The 12,719-nt window shown below is 34.2% G+C and overlaps 1 protein-coding gene across 1 annotated transcript; it reads right to left on the reverse strand.

The window, feature by feature from the left end:
• Positions 1 to 7,275: 7,275 nt before the first annotated feature.
• LOC127101488 (protein LPA2) lies at positions 7,276 to 12,238 on the reverse strand. Its single transcript, XM_051038915.1, has 2 exons — positions 11,755 to 12,238; positions 7,276 to 7,715 (listed from the first exon to the last, which is right to left on the reverse strand). The coding sequence occupies exons 1-2, from the start codon at positions 12,119 to 12,121 to the stop codon at positions 7,570 to 7,572; spliced, it is 513 nt and encodes a 170-aa protein (XP_050894872.1). The 5' UTR covers positions 12,122 to 12,238; the 3' UTR covers positions 7,276 to 7,569.
• Positions 12,239 to 12,719: the final 481 nt, after the last annotated feature.

Below are 12,719 nucleotides of genomic sequence, written 5' to 3' on the forward strand. Positions count from 1 at the left end.
ACCATGCATTAAACGCAATACAAGTAGTTTTCACTTCTAACCACCCGCATCATCAATCATCAACAAACATATATAATGATTCACACAATTATATATACAATTCACAATATATATTCACATAATGAACATACATCCACACATCAATTATCTCACAAGGCACTACCATGAGGTATCTATGTGTGTTAGCTCTCTAACGCTTCAAATGACACTTCATATGGACTTACGGAACCATAGTTATGACAAAATTATCGAGGAATAAACATGGTTCAGTTTAGAATTTTTTCCAAAAATTAGACGACATCAATCGATTGACATGGGCTGTCAAACGATTGACATCAAGTCCATTTGCTTATTGCCTTTCCAAAATTTCTCTTAAAAACTGCATGCAATCGATTAATCCCTTCAATTAATCGATTGACATAGTGAAAATTTCCATATTTTTGCAAAATAACACATGTGCAATCGATTGACGTATGGTATCAATCGATTGACACAAGTTAAACTTCCCGAATTTCCAATTTTTTCTGTATCATTCATCTTCCTCATCACATATCTCTCAACCTCATTCCAATCTTGTTATCACATTCAAAGTACAACAAAATCACATTCTATTTGACCAACACATCAATTACCCTTAGATTAACATTAATCTATCATTTTTATCATGATTTAGACACCCTTAGATGACTAATCTCTCTCTTTACCTTATAATTCCAGCAAAACCAGGAAAAACTACCTTCTAAGGTCTTCTCTCCCAAAAGTCGTAGCTCTCTTCTTCTTCTTCTTCTCCATTCTCCTCTTTTTCACGTACTGACAAAAAGGCTCTAAAAACCAATTTCTCTAATTTTTTGAATATATAATATTCTAATTAACTTCTCATAATTCAGTTTTTTGGCCCAACAAAAAGCCAGCTTCTCTCTAGTAACCACTTAATTTTCTCAATTTTCAAAATTTGCCCAAATCCTCATGTTCTATCAATTTCTAATTATTTAATTAAATAAATTTTACTAAAACTAATTATTTAAGCAAAATTTCCAGCAATTACTACTCACCGACCAAACCACCAAAAATTACACAAAATAAATCACTCAATTAAATTAAATCAAATAAATAATTAAATAAATAGATAAATAATAGGTTAATTAAGTTGGGGTGTTACATTCATCATTCTTTAAACATGATGCATCAATTAGCTCATGGAACATGCAACAACCACAACAACATAGCTTTAACACGATTCATAATCAAGTACACAACCCAGTAAGACAAGAATCACATAATTCATAACTCAAAATCACATATAATCGCAACATCATAAACCATAGAAATTCCATTTCCAAAACTGTACAATTTAACCCAATCAATAGTATTAGAGTGAGATTCATGGCCTATTGCTCAAGAGTCATCATCCTCAAGGGAATTAGAAGGAAATCACATATATATTCTGGGTTTAAGGGGGAAATTCCACTATCCAAATGCTAACATACCAATTACAGAATAATCTCCCCCTTACCTTATTATTGCTAAAAATCTTCCACTAAGCTCTCAACAATTGCGGTAACTCTTCCTTTCACAATCTTTCATGCGATCTCCTTGGTGAATTTGAGACTTTCTCTTAATTTTTTGAAAAAGAAAGTTTTTTTGGGGGGAAGAATAGAGCGACTAGGGTTTTTGGCCTTTTTTCTTGTTTTTCTCCAAAGATACGTGTTTTTCTCCTCCTCGTCTCTCCTCTCCCTTTTTATTCCCTAATTTCTCAATATCTCTAAAATTTCTAATTTAGTAATAAATCTCAAATAATTCATATTAATAATATAATTTCCAATAATTCATTATTATTAATGTTAATAATAATAATAATCCTAATAATAAAATAATAATATTATTTTAAATAATAATAATAATAGTAACCATGATGAAAACAACAACAACAACAATAATAATAATAATAATAATAATAATAATAATAATAATAATAAGAAGAAGAAGAAGAAGAATTTAATAAATTTTGGGGTTTTAAAACTCTCCCCCACTTATCGAATTTTTGTCCTCGAAAATTTACCTAAACGAACAAGTCTGCGTAAAACTCCTTTATTTGGCATTCTAACTCCCTACTCACGCTACCTCCGCGCTACTCTGATGTTGTATCTTTGACTTCTGACATAAATAGTAAGAATACACAAACTCAACAACATCCTTTTTCATTCCTGGCCACAAAAATATTCTCTTAAGGTCTTGATACATCTTTGTAGCTCCTAGACCAATAATAAAATCACTTATATGACCTTCTTCCAAAATCATCTCATTAAGTCCTGATATATCCAGTACACAAATCCTACCCAGACATCTCATAATTCCATCACCACCTACCTTAAAATCCATTTTGTTTCCTTGACTTATCAATGCCAACTGATCTTTAACTGCTCTATCAAATTCATCTCCTTGGACATTAATGCTAATATATCAAATGACTTTCTACTCAATGCACCATCTACTACATTTGCTTTACCCGAATGATAATTTAACTTGAACTTGTAATCTTTCAAAAATTCCAGCTATCTTCTCTACCTCATGTTAAATTCCTTCTGATTGACCAAATACTTTAAACTTTTCTGATCACTAAAAAACTCAAGTCTTGATCCATAAGAGTAATGTCTTCAAACCTTAAGCACAAAAACCATTGTTGCTAATTCCAAATTATGGGTAAAGTGATTTCCTTCATGAGTCTTGAGTTGTCTAAAAACATAAGCCACAACTTGACCTTTCTACATAAGCACACCAACTATACCAACATAGACACGTCATAATATACCATAAAATATTAATGTGGATTCGATAGCATTAAGACTGATGTTGATTTCAATCTCTTCTTAAGCCCTTGAAAACTCTCTTTGCACCAGACATCCCTCACACAAGTTTGTTCCTTTCGGGTCAAATGAGTTATAGGCAAAGTCAACTTTGAGAAACCTTTTATGAACCTTCTATAATAACAAGCCAAGCCCCAAAATCTTCTAATTTAGGTTATCGACTTAGGTCTCCCATTGTAACATTGTGTCTACTTTAGACGAATCCATGATAATTCCATCACTCTAGATTACACGTCCAAGGAACTCACATCTTTCAACCAAAGTTCACCCTTTGACAACTTAGCATACAACTTCTTGTCCTTTAGGGTCTGCAGCACGACTTTCAGATCTTCGGCATTCTGTTCATCTGACTTGGAATATACGGTAGTCTGGACCAACCCCATGCTTAAAGTAAAACATCACATCCAGAAAATGTAGACGTGTCTTTATGTGCATTTTTACATAAAGAACTATAAAGATAAGCCAAACAAGCGGACCCCCCAACTATAACTTCTTATTCTATCTACATGTCTTAGTAAAGGTAAATACATAACATGCATACTAGAACCCCTACCTTCGGGAAATAAAAACAAACCAATTAAAAGCATAATATAACACCTAGTTTTTATTATTCAAGCGTCTTTGGTAGAATTTTCATCTAACTGTAAGTTGTTGTAATATGCCTTAAGGCGTGAAAGGAATATACCTTAACCTCTTGAGTTATCATCTAACAAGTCATCATCCAAGAGGTCCATGCAAATTGAATTTTCATAGTTGCTTTTACCATTTACCACCTTACCCTCGAAAGTAACGATTTCCCAGAATGCAGAAGCCTAGTTACAAAAGTATTTCAATTCATAAATGGATTTGCTTGAGTATCAGAAAGTTTGGTCATCGGCATGATATCAGAGCATGATTTGTCAGAGCTTTCATATATCTGATTGTTATCAGAACTTATATATGTCTGGTTCAGAACTTCGCTTGATTCAGAACTTGTATACGCCTAGTTCACTTGAAATGAGTTCAGAACATGTATATGCCTAGTTAACTTGAACTCAAACCAGCTTGGTTACATCTTCTGATAAATGTCTTAAATCTAAAAAGCTTGGTTAAATTGAAACATGATGAACTTATTCAATGTTCCCAGAAAAGCAACTTGTAGTTATGGAGACATTGCCAGCATTTACGCCAGACAGAACTTATGTTGCTGGAAATAGAATTTTTCACCGCCTCTTTTGGGCGTTTCAACCATGCGTCAAAGGTTTTTCATTCTGCAAACCTATTATTCAAATTGATGGAACATGGTTATACGACAAATACAAGGGTATTTTGTTTATGGTTGTTACACAAGACGGAAACAATCATGTTTTTCCCCATTGCCTTTTCTCTGGTTGAAGGTGAAACCGCTGGTGGTTGGGGTTTCTTCCTTCATCATCTCAGAACACATGTCGCTCCACAAGCCAATCTCTGTTTCATTTCAAAGAGACATGTTGCCATTGAGTGTGCTTACAATAACCATGATAGCGGATGGCATAATCCTCCTTCTACCCATGTCTATTGCATTAGACATATCGCACAAAACTTCATGCGTGCAATCAAGGACAAGAACCTTCGCAAAAAGGCGGTGAATACAGGGTATGCTCTAACTTAGCTGTCATTTCAACATTATCGTGACGAGATTAGATTGTCTAATGCATATGCAGGAAGGTAGGTGGATAACATACCATTAGAGCAGTGGACAAGGGCATTTCACAAAGGTTGTCGATGGGGCCACATGACAACAAACATGTGGAATGCATGAATGGCGTATTCAAAGGAATTAAAAATCTACCAATAAACGCATTGGTCAGAACAACCTATTTTAGGTTGGCATCTACCTTCGCAACCATAGGTGAAAGATGGAGTGCAATGTTAATGTCAGGTCAATTATTCAGTGAATGTTGTATGAAAGTGATGAAAGAGGAAACTATTAAAGCTAGCACACATGCATTTACAATCTTTGATCGTCATAGGAAAAATTTCAATGTATAGGAAATAATGGACCACAATGAAGGGAGGAACAATTTATCCTATGTTGTCAGACTAAACAGAAGTTGGTGCGACTTTGGAAAGTTCCAGACCTTTCGTATTCCTTGCTCCCATGTCATTGTGGCATGTGCACATACTTGCCAGGACGCTTACAGCCATCTATCGGATGTTTACAAGGCCATTACCGTCATGAATGTCTATAACGAAAGCTTCTCAGTGCTAGAAATGGAGGAATACTGACCTCCATATGAAGGATACATAGTTTGGCACAACGATGAGATGCGAAGAAAGAAAAAAGGACGGCCAAACAACACGCGTATTAGAACAGAAATGGATACGACTGATAAAATGATAAAATTATGTAGTATATGTCATCAACCCGAACACAAAAAGAAAAAATGTCTCAATCTAGGAACAACCTCTACATCATAATTTAGTACCTCCTTTCAATTTTTGTAACCTTTGATTTTGATATATTAACAACTTTTTGTTACAACAAGGTTAACAACAAACATCACTCCAACTTAAACACACTTAAAACCGAACAGGTCTAAATAAACAACACAAATAACAAATATCAAAACAGATGAAAATACTTAGCCACAACATTTCTAACTGATTACAACAATCAAACTGATGTCATCTGGTCCAAACATCACTTCCCTAGCATCCTTATCATTTTTTACTCGCACTCAACCACGTACGCCATCGAGTCTCTCAATACTTATAATTTTTCCCTTCTGGTATGTTTCCATCTAACCAACGAATCAACTCCCTCTTTAGTTGATCGAAACGACAAATGTTCCAAAACCTCATCTCCATCGGAGGCTTGTCTCTCGAATAAATCACTTTTCCATAGCGGCGACGAAGACGAAACATGTTTGCAATATAATGAAAAGAGATGTGGAAAAATGAATCACACAACACCTCTATTTATACAAAAAGAAAATACACATTACACTAAGGTGTCAGACCAATTGACGTCTCCTCTCATTTAGTACACATGTGCGCCAATCGGATTGGCAGCACCATGTATTGTAGCTAATTCAATTGACGCCCCCTCTTAAAAATTAAGGATAGGCGCTAATTGATGTGGCACCTACGCCTTAACATTTATTTTTTTGAAACTGGGGTGTCAGTAGCGGGACGTTCGGTCAATTGGGGAAGGTTTTTGGTGACAACACCTGGAGATATCAGAAGTGGGAATGCTGACGTGAGTTACGAGAAATCTTGTGAAAAACACGATCGCCTGCCAATGGAAGGCTTTCTACGTACAGTCAATCTACGCAGAGTTAATGGCCATATGGCCAGATCGACGTTATCAGAATAATAGTGTTCAGGGTCTGCCCCTTTTCAAAGTTTGAATGCCCCACCCATGTGATATCTGCTAAAGGCTTCGTCAGTGAGGTTATAATTTCAACCTTATCTCTCCTTCGGGGTTCCACCTCCTAAAGCGGTCAGCGGGCATAATTGAAAAAATAAAGGCACTATATGTTCTCGTTCTCGGTGCTCCGATCAAGGTCAATTCTCTACTTGTTTTCATCTTCGAACATCAAGAAAACCGAACTGACTCGCTGGCTTTGTAGTTTGAAAAATTATTTAAAAATTGGATTATTTTGGAAAAAAAAATTGAAAATGTGTGGTATTTGAGTAAAATAATTGTAAAGTAATTGAAAAGAATGAAAATTTATAAATAGAAATATAATAATAGAAAAAAATATAATAAATATTGTATTGATATTCTAAAGAGACATTTATTTTGAGATATATAAAAAATATAAATTAAATACTTTTTATAATATGATTAAATTTGGGATATATTGTAGTATTTAGTAGGATTCACTTTAAAGTTTTTTATTGATTTATAGATATTTAGAAAGTGTAGATGAGTTTTTTAAATTATTAAAAAATAAAATAATATTAAAAAATAATAGTGAGATTCATTTAAAAAATTAAAATGAGTGCAATGGATGTTGATGATCTCAGTGTGGTTTGAACTATTTTTTACAAGTATAGAAGCCGAAGTGTCAGTGTCATTTGAATTATTTTTACTTGTTTCAGCCCCTTTTACATTGTGTATGTTTCTTGTTCTAGAAATTTTATTTTCAACTTATCTTTCGAACTCAAATTGGTGAATCTAATGCTGAATTTGACAGAGGCTATTACACAGTGTTAATGTTGGAATTGTTTATTTAGTTAGGTTAGTAAGTCAGTTAGAAAGTTAAGAAGTTAGTTAATAAAATTAACTCTACAAATAGAATCATTCATTCTATAGTTCCACATTATCAATTACAAAGTTATCTTTAGAGTCTTGTGCTCTCTATCTCTCATATGCATATGATTTGGAACCATGAAATCATCACACAAACATGTAGTTTACACAGCAATTTTAAGAGTAAAGGGATTAAATGCAGCTCAGTACATAATATATATATCAAAAGAAGTTTCATAGCTAGAAAAGAAGTGATCAAATTAATTACAAAAAGGATTGAATCCATTTCAAAAACCTCAGGTATTTGGCCATATGATGGCATTCAAGAAGTTGCTTAGTATCGACAGAAATTGCTCACAATGAGTCTTCTTGTGTTCACACGTCATTCCTGTTACCTTTGTCATCTTCGATTTTGATAAATTGAAGCCATAATAAGATTACAATCATCGATGCATCAAAGGTTTCAACATTACTACACCAAACACGCTATTTCCGCTCTGTAAGTTTCTCATTCTGCTTATATTTAACCACTCCAAATGCTATTGCTCCAGCAACAAACAAGAAAACTGTAGGGGTAAAGGATGGATAAAGATACTTGACAAAGATCTTGTCCCACTTTTCAGGAAAGAAACCTGCAATAACATATAAAATTATTCATCACAGTATCTCTTAACTATCAATTATCAGTTATAAACTATCAATTATTATATTAGTGTGATAAATAGAATTATTGTAATCCTGATAATATAGATAACACCTTTTGTTATTGAGCCTTGACAATATTACAAGCCCATTGATATTACTGTAAACTAGTTATATTGGTCCCTATATATAATTCGGCCAGGTACTGAGTCGGGTATTATAAGGTATACTTTTTTCATTTTGGATTCAATTCAATGAAGAATATCATTTTTACACAAATTATTGTAAATTTCTCTTTCTTCTTCCGCGGCAACCTTCCTTTGCTTCACTTTTGTTTTCTTTGAAGCAATGAGCTCCACCTCATCTGAAAACACCGATCACCACCAAGACCAGAACCATGATCAACCACAAAACCCACTTGGATTTTCTTCATCCAAGTGAAAATCCTGGCGCCGTTTTGGTTGCAATCGCGCTCATAGATAACAGTTATCACAATTGGAGCCGATCGATGAGACGGGCACTTTTCTCCAAGAACAAGATGGCATTCATCAATGGAACTCTTTAGAAACCCCCTTCTACTTGATCTTTGTTATCAGCTATTTGAGTTTGTTTTCCAAATGGTAACATTTTATCTCCTGGCTTTCGTTACATTTAAGATTTGCTTACCCAGAGGACGATTGGATAAATTGAGCTCTTCAACAACCTATATATCTTTCAACAATCTCCAAACGGTCGCAGCCTATTTGTCTTAGCCTTCTATAGATACAAGTAATATTGTGGTTGATAAACCTCATTTTATCAACCATACTGTAAGATATATACCTTCACAAACATTTGATAAGTGGCATTATAGGTTAGCTCACCCATCCATTTCTGTTTTACAAAAGCTTTGTACTACATTTCCCTACATTTCTATTAATAAAAACATGGTCCGTGATCATTGTCACATGGCCAAACAAACGAAACTTCCATTTCCCCATAGTGATACTCCACCCCTTCAATGCTTTGATCTCTTACATATGGACATCTGGGGTCCCATTAGCACTTGTTCTGTTGATAGATACCAATACTTTTTAACAATAGCTAACGATTTTTCTCGCTTCACATGGACATTTTAATGAAAAACAAGGCTGAAACTAGATTGTGCATTACTAATTTCTTCAATTTTATCCCTACACAATACTCGTCCAAAGTCAAATCTATAAGAAGCGACAATGGCCTAGAATTTCAAATGCACACTCTATTTTCCTCTTTAGGTATTTTCCACCAAACCTCTTGTGTAGAAACACCCCAACATAATTCTATAGTTGAAAGAAAACATCGTCACTTGTTAAATGTTACTAGGGCCATTACTTTATCAATCTCACTTACCTAAATGTTTTTGGTCTTATGCTTTAATTCATGCTACTTTCATCATTAATCGTCTCCCCACCCCTGTTTTCAAACATAAAACACCGTATGAATTATGTTTCAAACAACGCCCCACATTTCTTGATCTAAAAGTATTTGGTTGTCTCTCATTTGCATCCACTCTCTTGCAAAAGAGAGACAAACTTGATCCTAGAGCAAGAAAATGCCTTTTCTTGGGGTATAAAACTGGCACTAAAGGATATGTCCTATATGATTTACAAACTCACAACGTTTTCATCTCTAGACATGTATTTTATGAAAATATTTTTCCTTACTAAAATTCTGCATCTAAATCTGTTGAGAATATAACTTTTAATGATGATAATTATACCTCCTTTGATGATACCTTCTTGGTTTCCCACATACCTTCCCCACCCCCTCCTACTAATAATATTTTTGCAGCTAGTCCTCACATATTTGATACTTTCCATTCATAATCATGTGGCAGAATCAACACCCCTTATAAAACAACCTTTAAGAAAAATCCTCTCGGGTTTCTTAAACCCCCTGTTTATTTACAAAATTTCCATTGTTTTAATGCAACCACTAATGTTTCATACCCTTTATCTAAGTGCACCTCTTATAACAATCTGTCTAGATCTCATTTATCTTTTATTTCTGCTATCACTATTAATCAAGAGCCCCGTACCTATAAGCAGGCTGCTCATATTTCACATTAGCAGGCTGCTCATATTTCACATTAGCAGTCTGCTATGAACAATGAGCTTCAAGCTCTACAGATTAATAAAACTTGGATCATAACTGATCTACCTCCAGGTAAGAAACCCATTGGATCTAAGTGGGTATACAAGATTAAATACCATGCCAATGGGACTATAGAACGTTAACTTAGTCGCCAATGGGACTATAGAACGTTAACTTAGTCGCCAAAGGTTATATTGAAGTCAAAGGTATTGATTTCTTTGACAAGTATTCTCCTATTGCAAAATTGACAACTATTAGATGCTTTTAGCCATAGCTTCTACTCAAAACTGGTATTTGCACCAACTTAACGTTCATAACGTGTTTTTACACGGTGATTTGGAAGAAAAAGTCTACAGGATTTTATCTCTTGGACTTCCTTCTTCCAAACCAAACCAAGTGTGCAAATTAACCATATGGCTTAAAACAATCTAGTAGACAATGGTTCTCCAAATTAACCAATGCCTTAAACAGTAAGAAATATATTAAATCATCATCTGATCCTTCTCTTTTCATCAAACATTCTAAAGATTCCTTTACTGCCCTGCTTGTTTATGTCGATGATCTTGTATTAACTGGTAACGATGTAACTGAAATAAATTCTATTAAATCATTTATGGATCAGACTTTTAAAATAAAAGATCTAGGACATTTAAAATATTTTGTAGGCCTCGAGATCTCTCGATCCCAGGCTGGAATTCGTATATGTCAACGTAAATATACTTTGGATCTTCTGTCTGACGCAAGTTTGATCGGTGCCAAGCCTCTCTCTTCTCCCATGCAGCGCAATACAAGACTACACCAAGATTCTGGAAACCGATGACAGATCCTGCACTCTACAGACATCTTGTTGGACAACTTATCTATCTCACCAACACACGGCCAGATATCTCTTACTCAGTCCAACAACTAAGTCAATTTATACAAAAACTCACAACAACACATTTTGAAGCAGCATTCAGAGTAGTACCATACATCAAGTCTGTTTCAGCCCTTGGTCTCTTTTACCTTGCTTCTTCTCCTCTTCAAATAAAAGCCTTCTGTGATTCAGATTGGGCCACATGCCCGGATACTCGGCGATCAACTACAGGATACTGTATTTTCATCAGGGGGATTCCGTCATGTCTTGGAAATCCAAGAGATAGGCTATTGTTTCTAAATCATCAACTGAAGCCGAATACCGTGCCATGGCAACCACAGTCTGCGAAATCCAGTGGCTCTGCTTTCTCCGGTAAGATTTCAACTTGGACTTCATATCTCCTACTCAACTATATTGTGATAGCCAATCTACCTGACACATTGCAACAAACACATCCTTCCATGAAAGAACATGAGCTCGACTGCCACATTGTTCGCGAAAAGCTTCAACAAAAATTATTTCATCTCCTCCCTATTTCCACGAAGCAGCAATTAGCGGATCTGCTCACTAAATCTCTTGATCCTCTTCCCCTTTCTACTTATGTTTCTAAATTGGACCTAAAAGATATTTACTCCGCAGTTTAAGAGGGGCTATTAGTATGATAAATAGGATTATTGTAATCATGATAATAGAGATGACACCTTTTGTTATTGGGGCTTGTAATCCCTATGTATAGTTGGGCCAGGTATTGAGTCGGGTATTAGAATTGCAATTTTGTCAAAATTACCCCTAAATAATTATTACAAAGTAAAATGAATGTAATAAATAATTAAGGATATTATAGATAAAAGAAGAATTATTGTTCGGAAGTGACTATCACTATACGTGTAACAAGTCAAAAAAAAAATGACATTAAAAAGGAACAGGAACGGAGGGAGTATATTTTCATCTCTAAGCTATTTCTTTCTCTATTGCTAATGGCCCAGGCAACATGAAATTTTTTCAATACTACTACATTTAGTTATTTCAAATTAAGATAGAGAAAAAAAAAACCAAACCTGAAGCTGCAAGAGCAAGACCCTCAACAAGAATAACAGAACCAAAACCAAGCCATGCAAGAATAAAGGCGTTTTCATAAGCACCCTGTTCCTGTTGAACCGGTTCTGGTTCCGAAACCAAAGCGGGTTTTTCAACTGGATTACGACGAATTATCGAAGCTCTTTCTCTTTGTCCCTTCTGCTTCCTTTTAGTGTTTTGCTTCCTTTTAGTGTTCACATTAGACGGACCAAAACCCACCCCGGATTTTTTGGGAATTGAATCGGACGGTTCAGATTGCTTTTCAGATCTAACTGTGAGGATGGGAGAGAACGAATGATGATAGATTTTGGTGGTGAAATAAGTTGCGAATTGCGTTTGAAGCGCCATTTTTGTTGTTGTTGGAGTTTGGCCCTCGGTTTCACCACATAGTATCTTTTTCTTCTGATGATGATAATGATAACAATTTCTATCTTTTCTTTTGTATTTACATGTTTTATTTGTTTATCTATGTTTTGTTTAATTCTTTAGTGTTTGGCTAACTAATATTTTTTATTTTTAAAATTAAGAGAATATAATTCTTTTTGTGCGATTTTGTTTTTCATATTTTCATTTAAAATGTTAATTTTCATTTTTTTATGAATGTCAAAAACCTTATATCTGTCAGGTGAGCGATTATAATAATAAATTTAATAAATAATTTGGATAGATAGTTCAATTTGTTAGTATTTTTAAAGGAAAAACATTTTTTATTTTTAAAATTATTAATTATTTTATGATGTTGTAATTTATCGGTTGACTTAATAATGTAATGTATTTTTATATTACTAATGTATTACTACGGTTTAAAAAACATTATTATTCAAATAGGTATATCTGATGATTTAGTAATGTAATATATTCTTATATTACATTAAAAATATTATTATTCAAATGTTTGTAAATAGGTATTTTGAATCACAATAAATAAGATTGGGGTAAGATATTA

Source organism: Lathyrus oleraceus, chromosome 7, assembly GCF_024323335.1.
Source record: "Lathyrus oleraceus cultivar Zhongwan6 chromosome 7, CAAS_Psat_ZW6_1.0, whole genome shotgun sequence".
Classification (NCBI taxonomy): domain Eukaryota; kingdom Viridiplantae; phylum Streptophyta; class Magnoliopsida; order Fabales; family Fabaceae; genus Lathyrus; species Lathyrus oleraceus.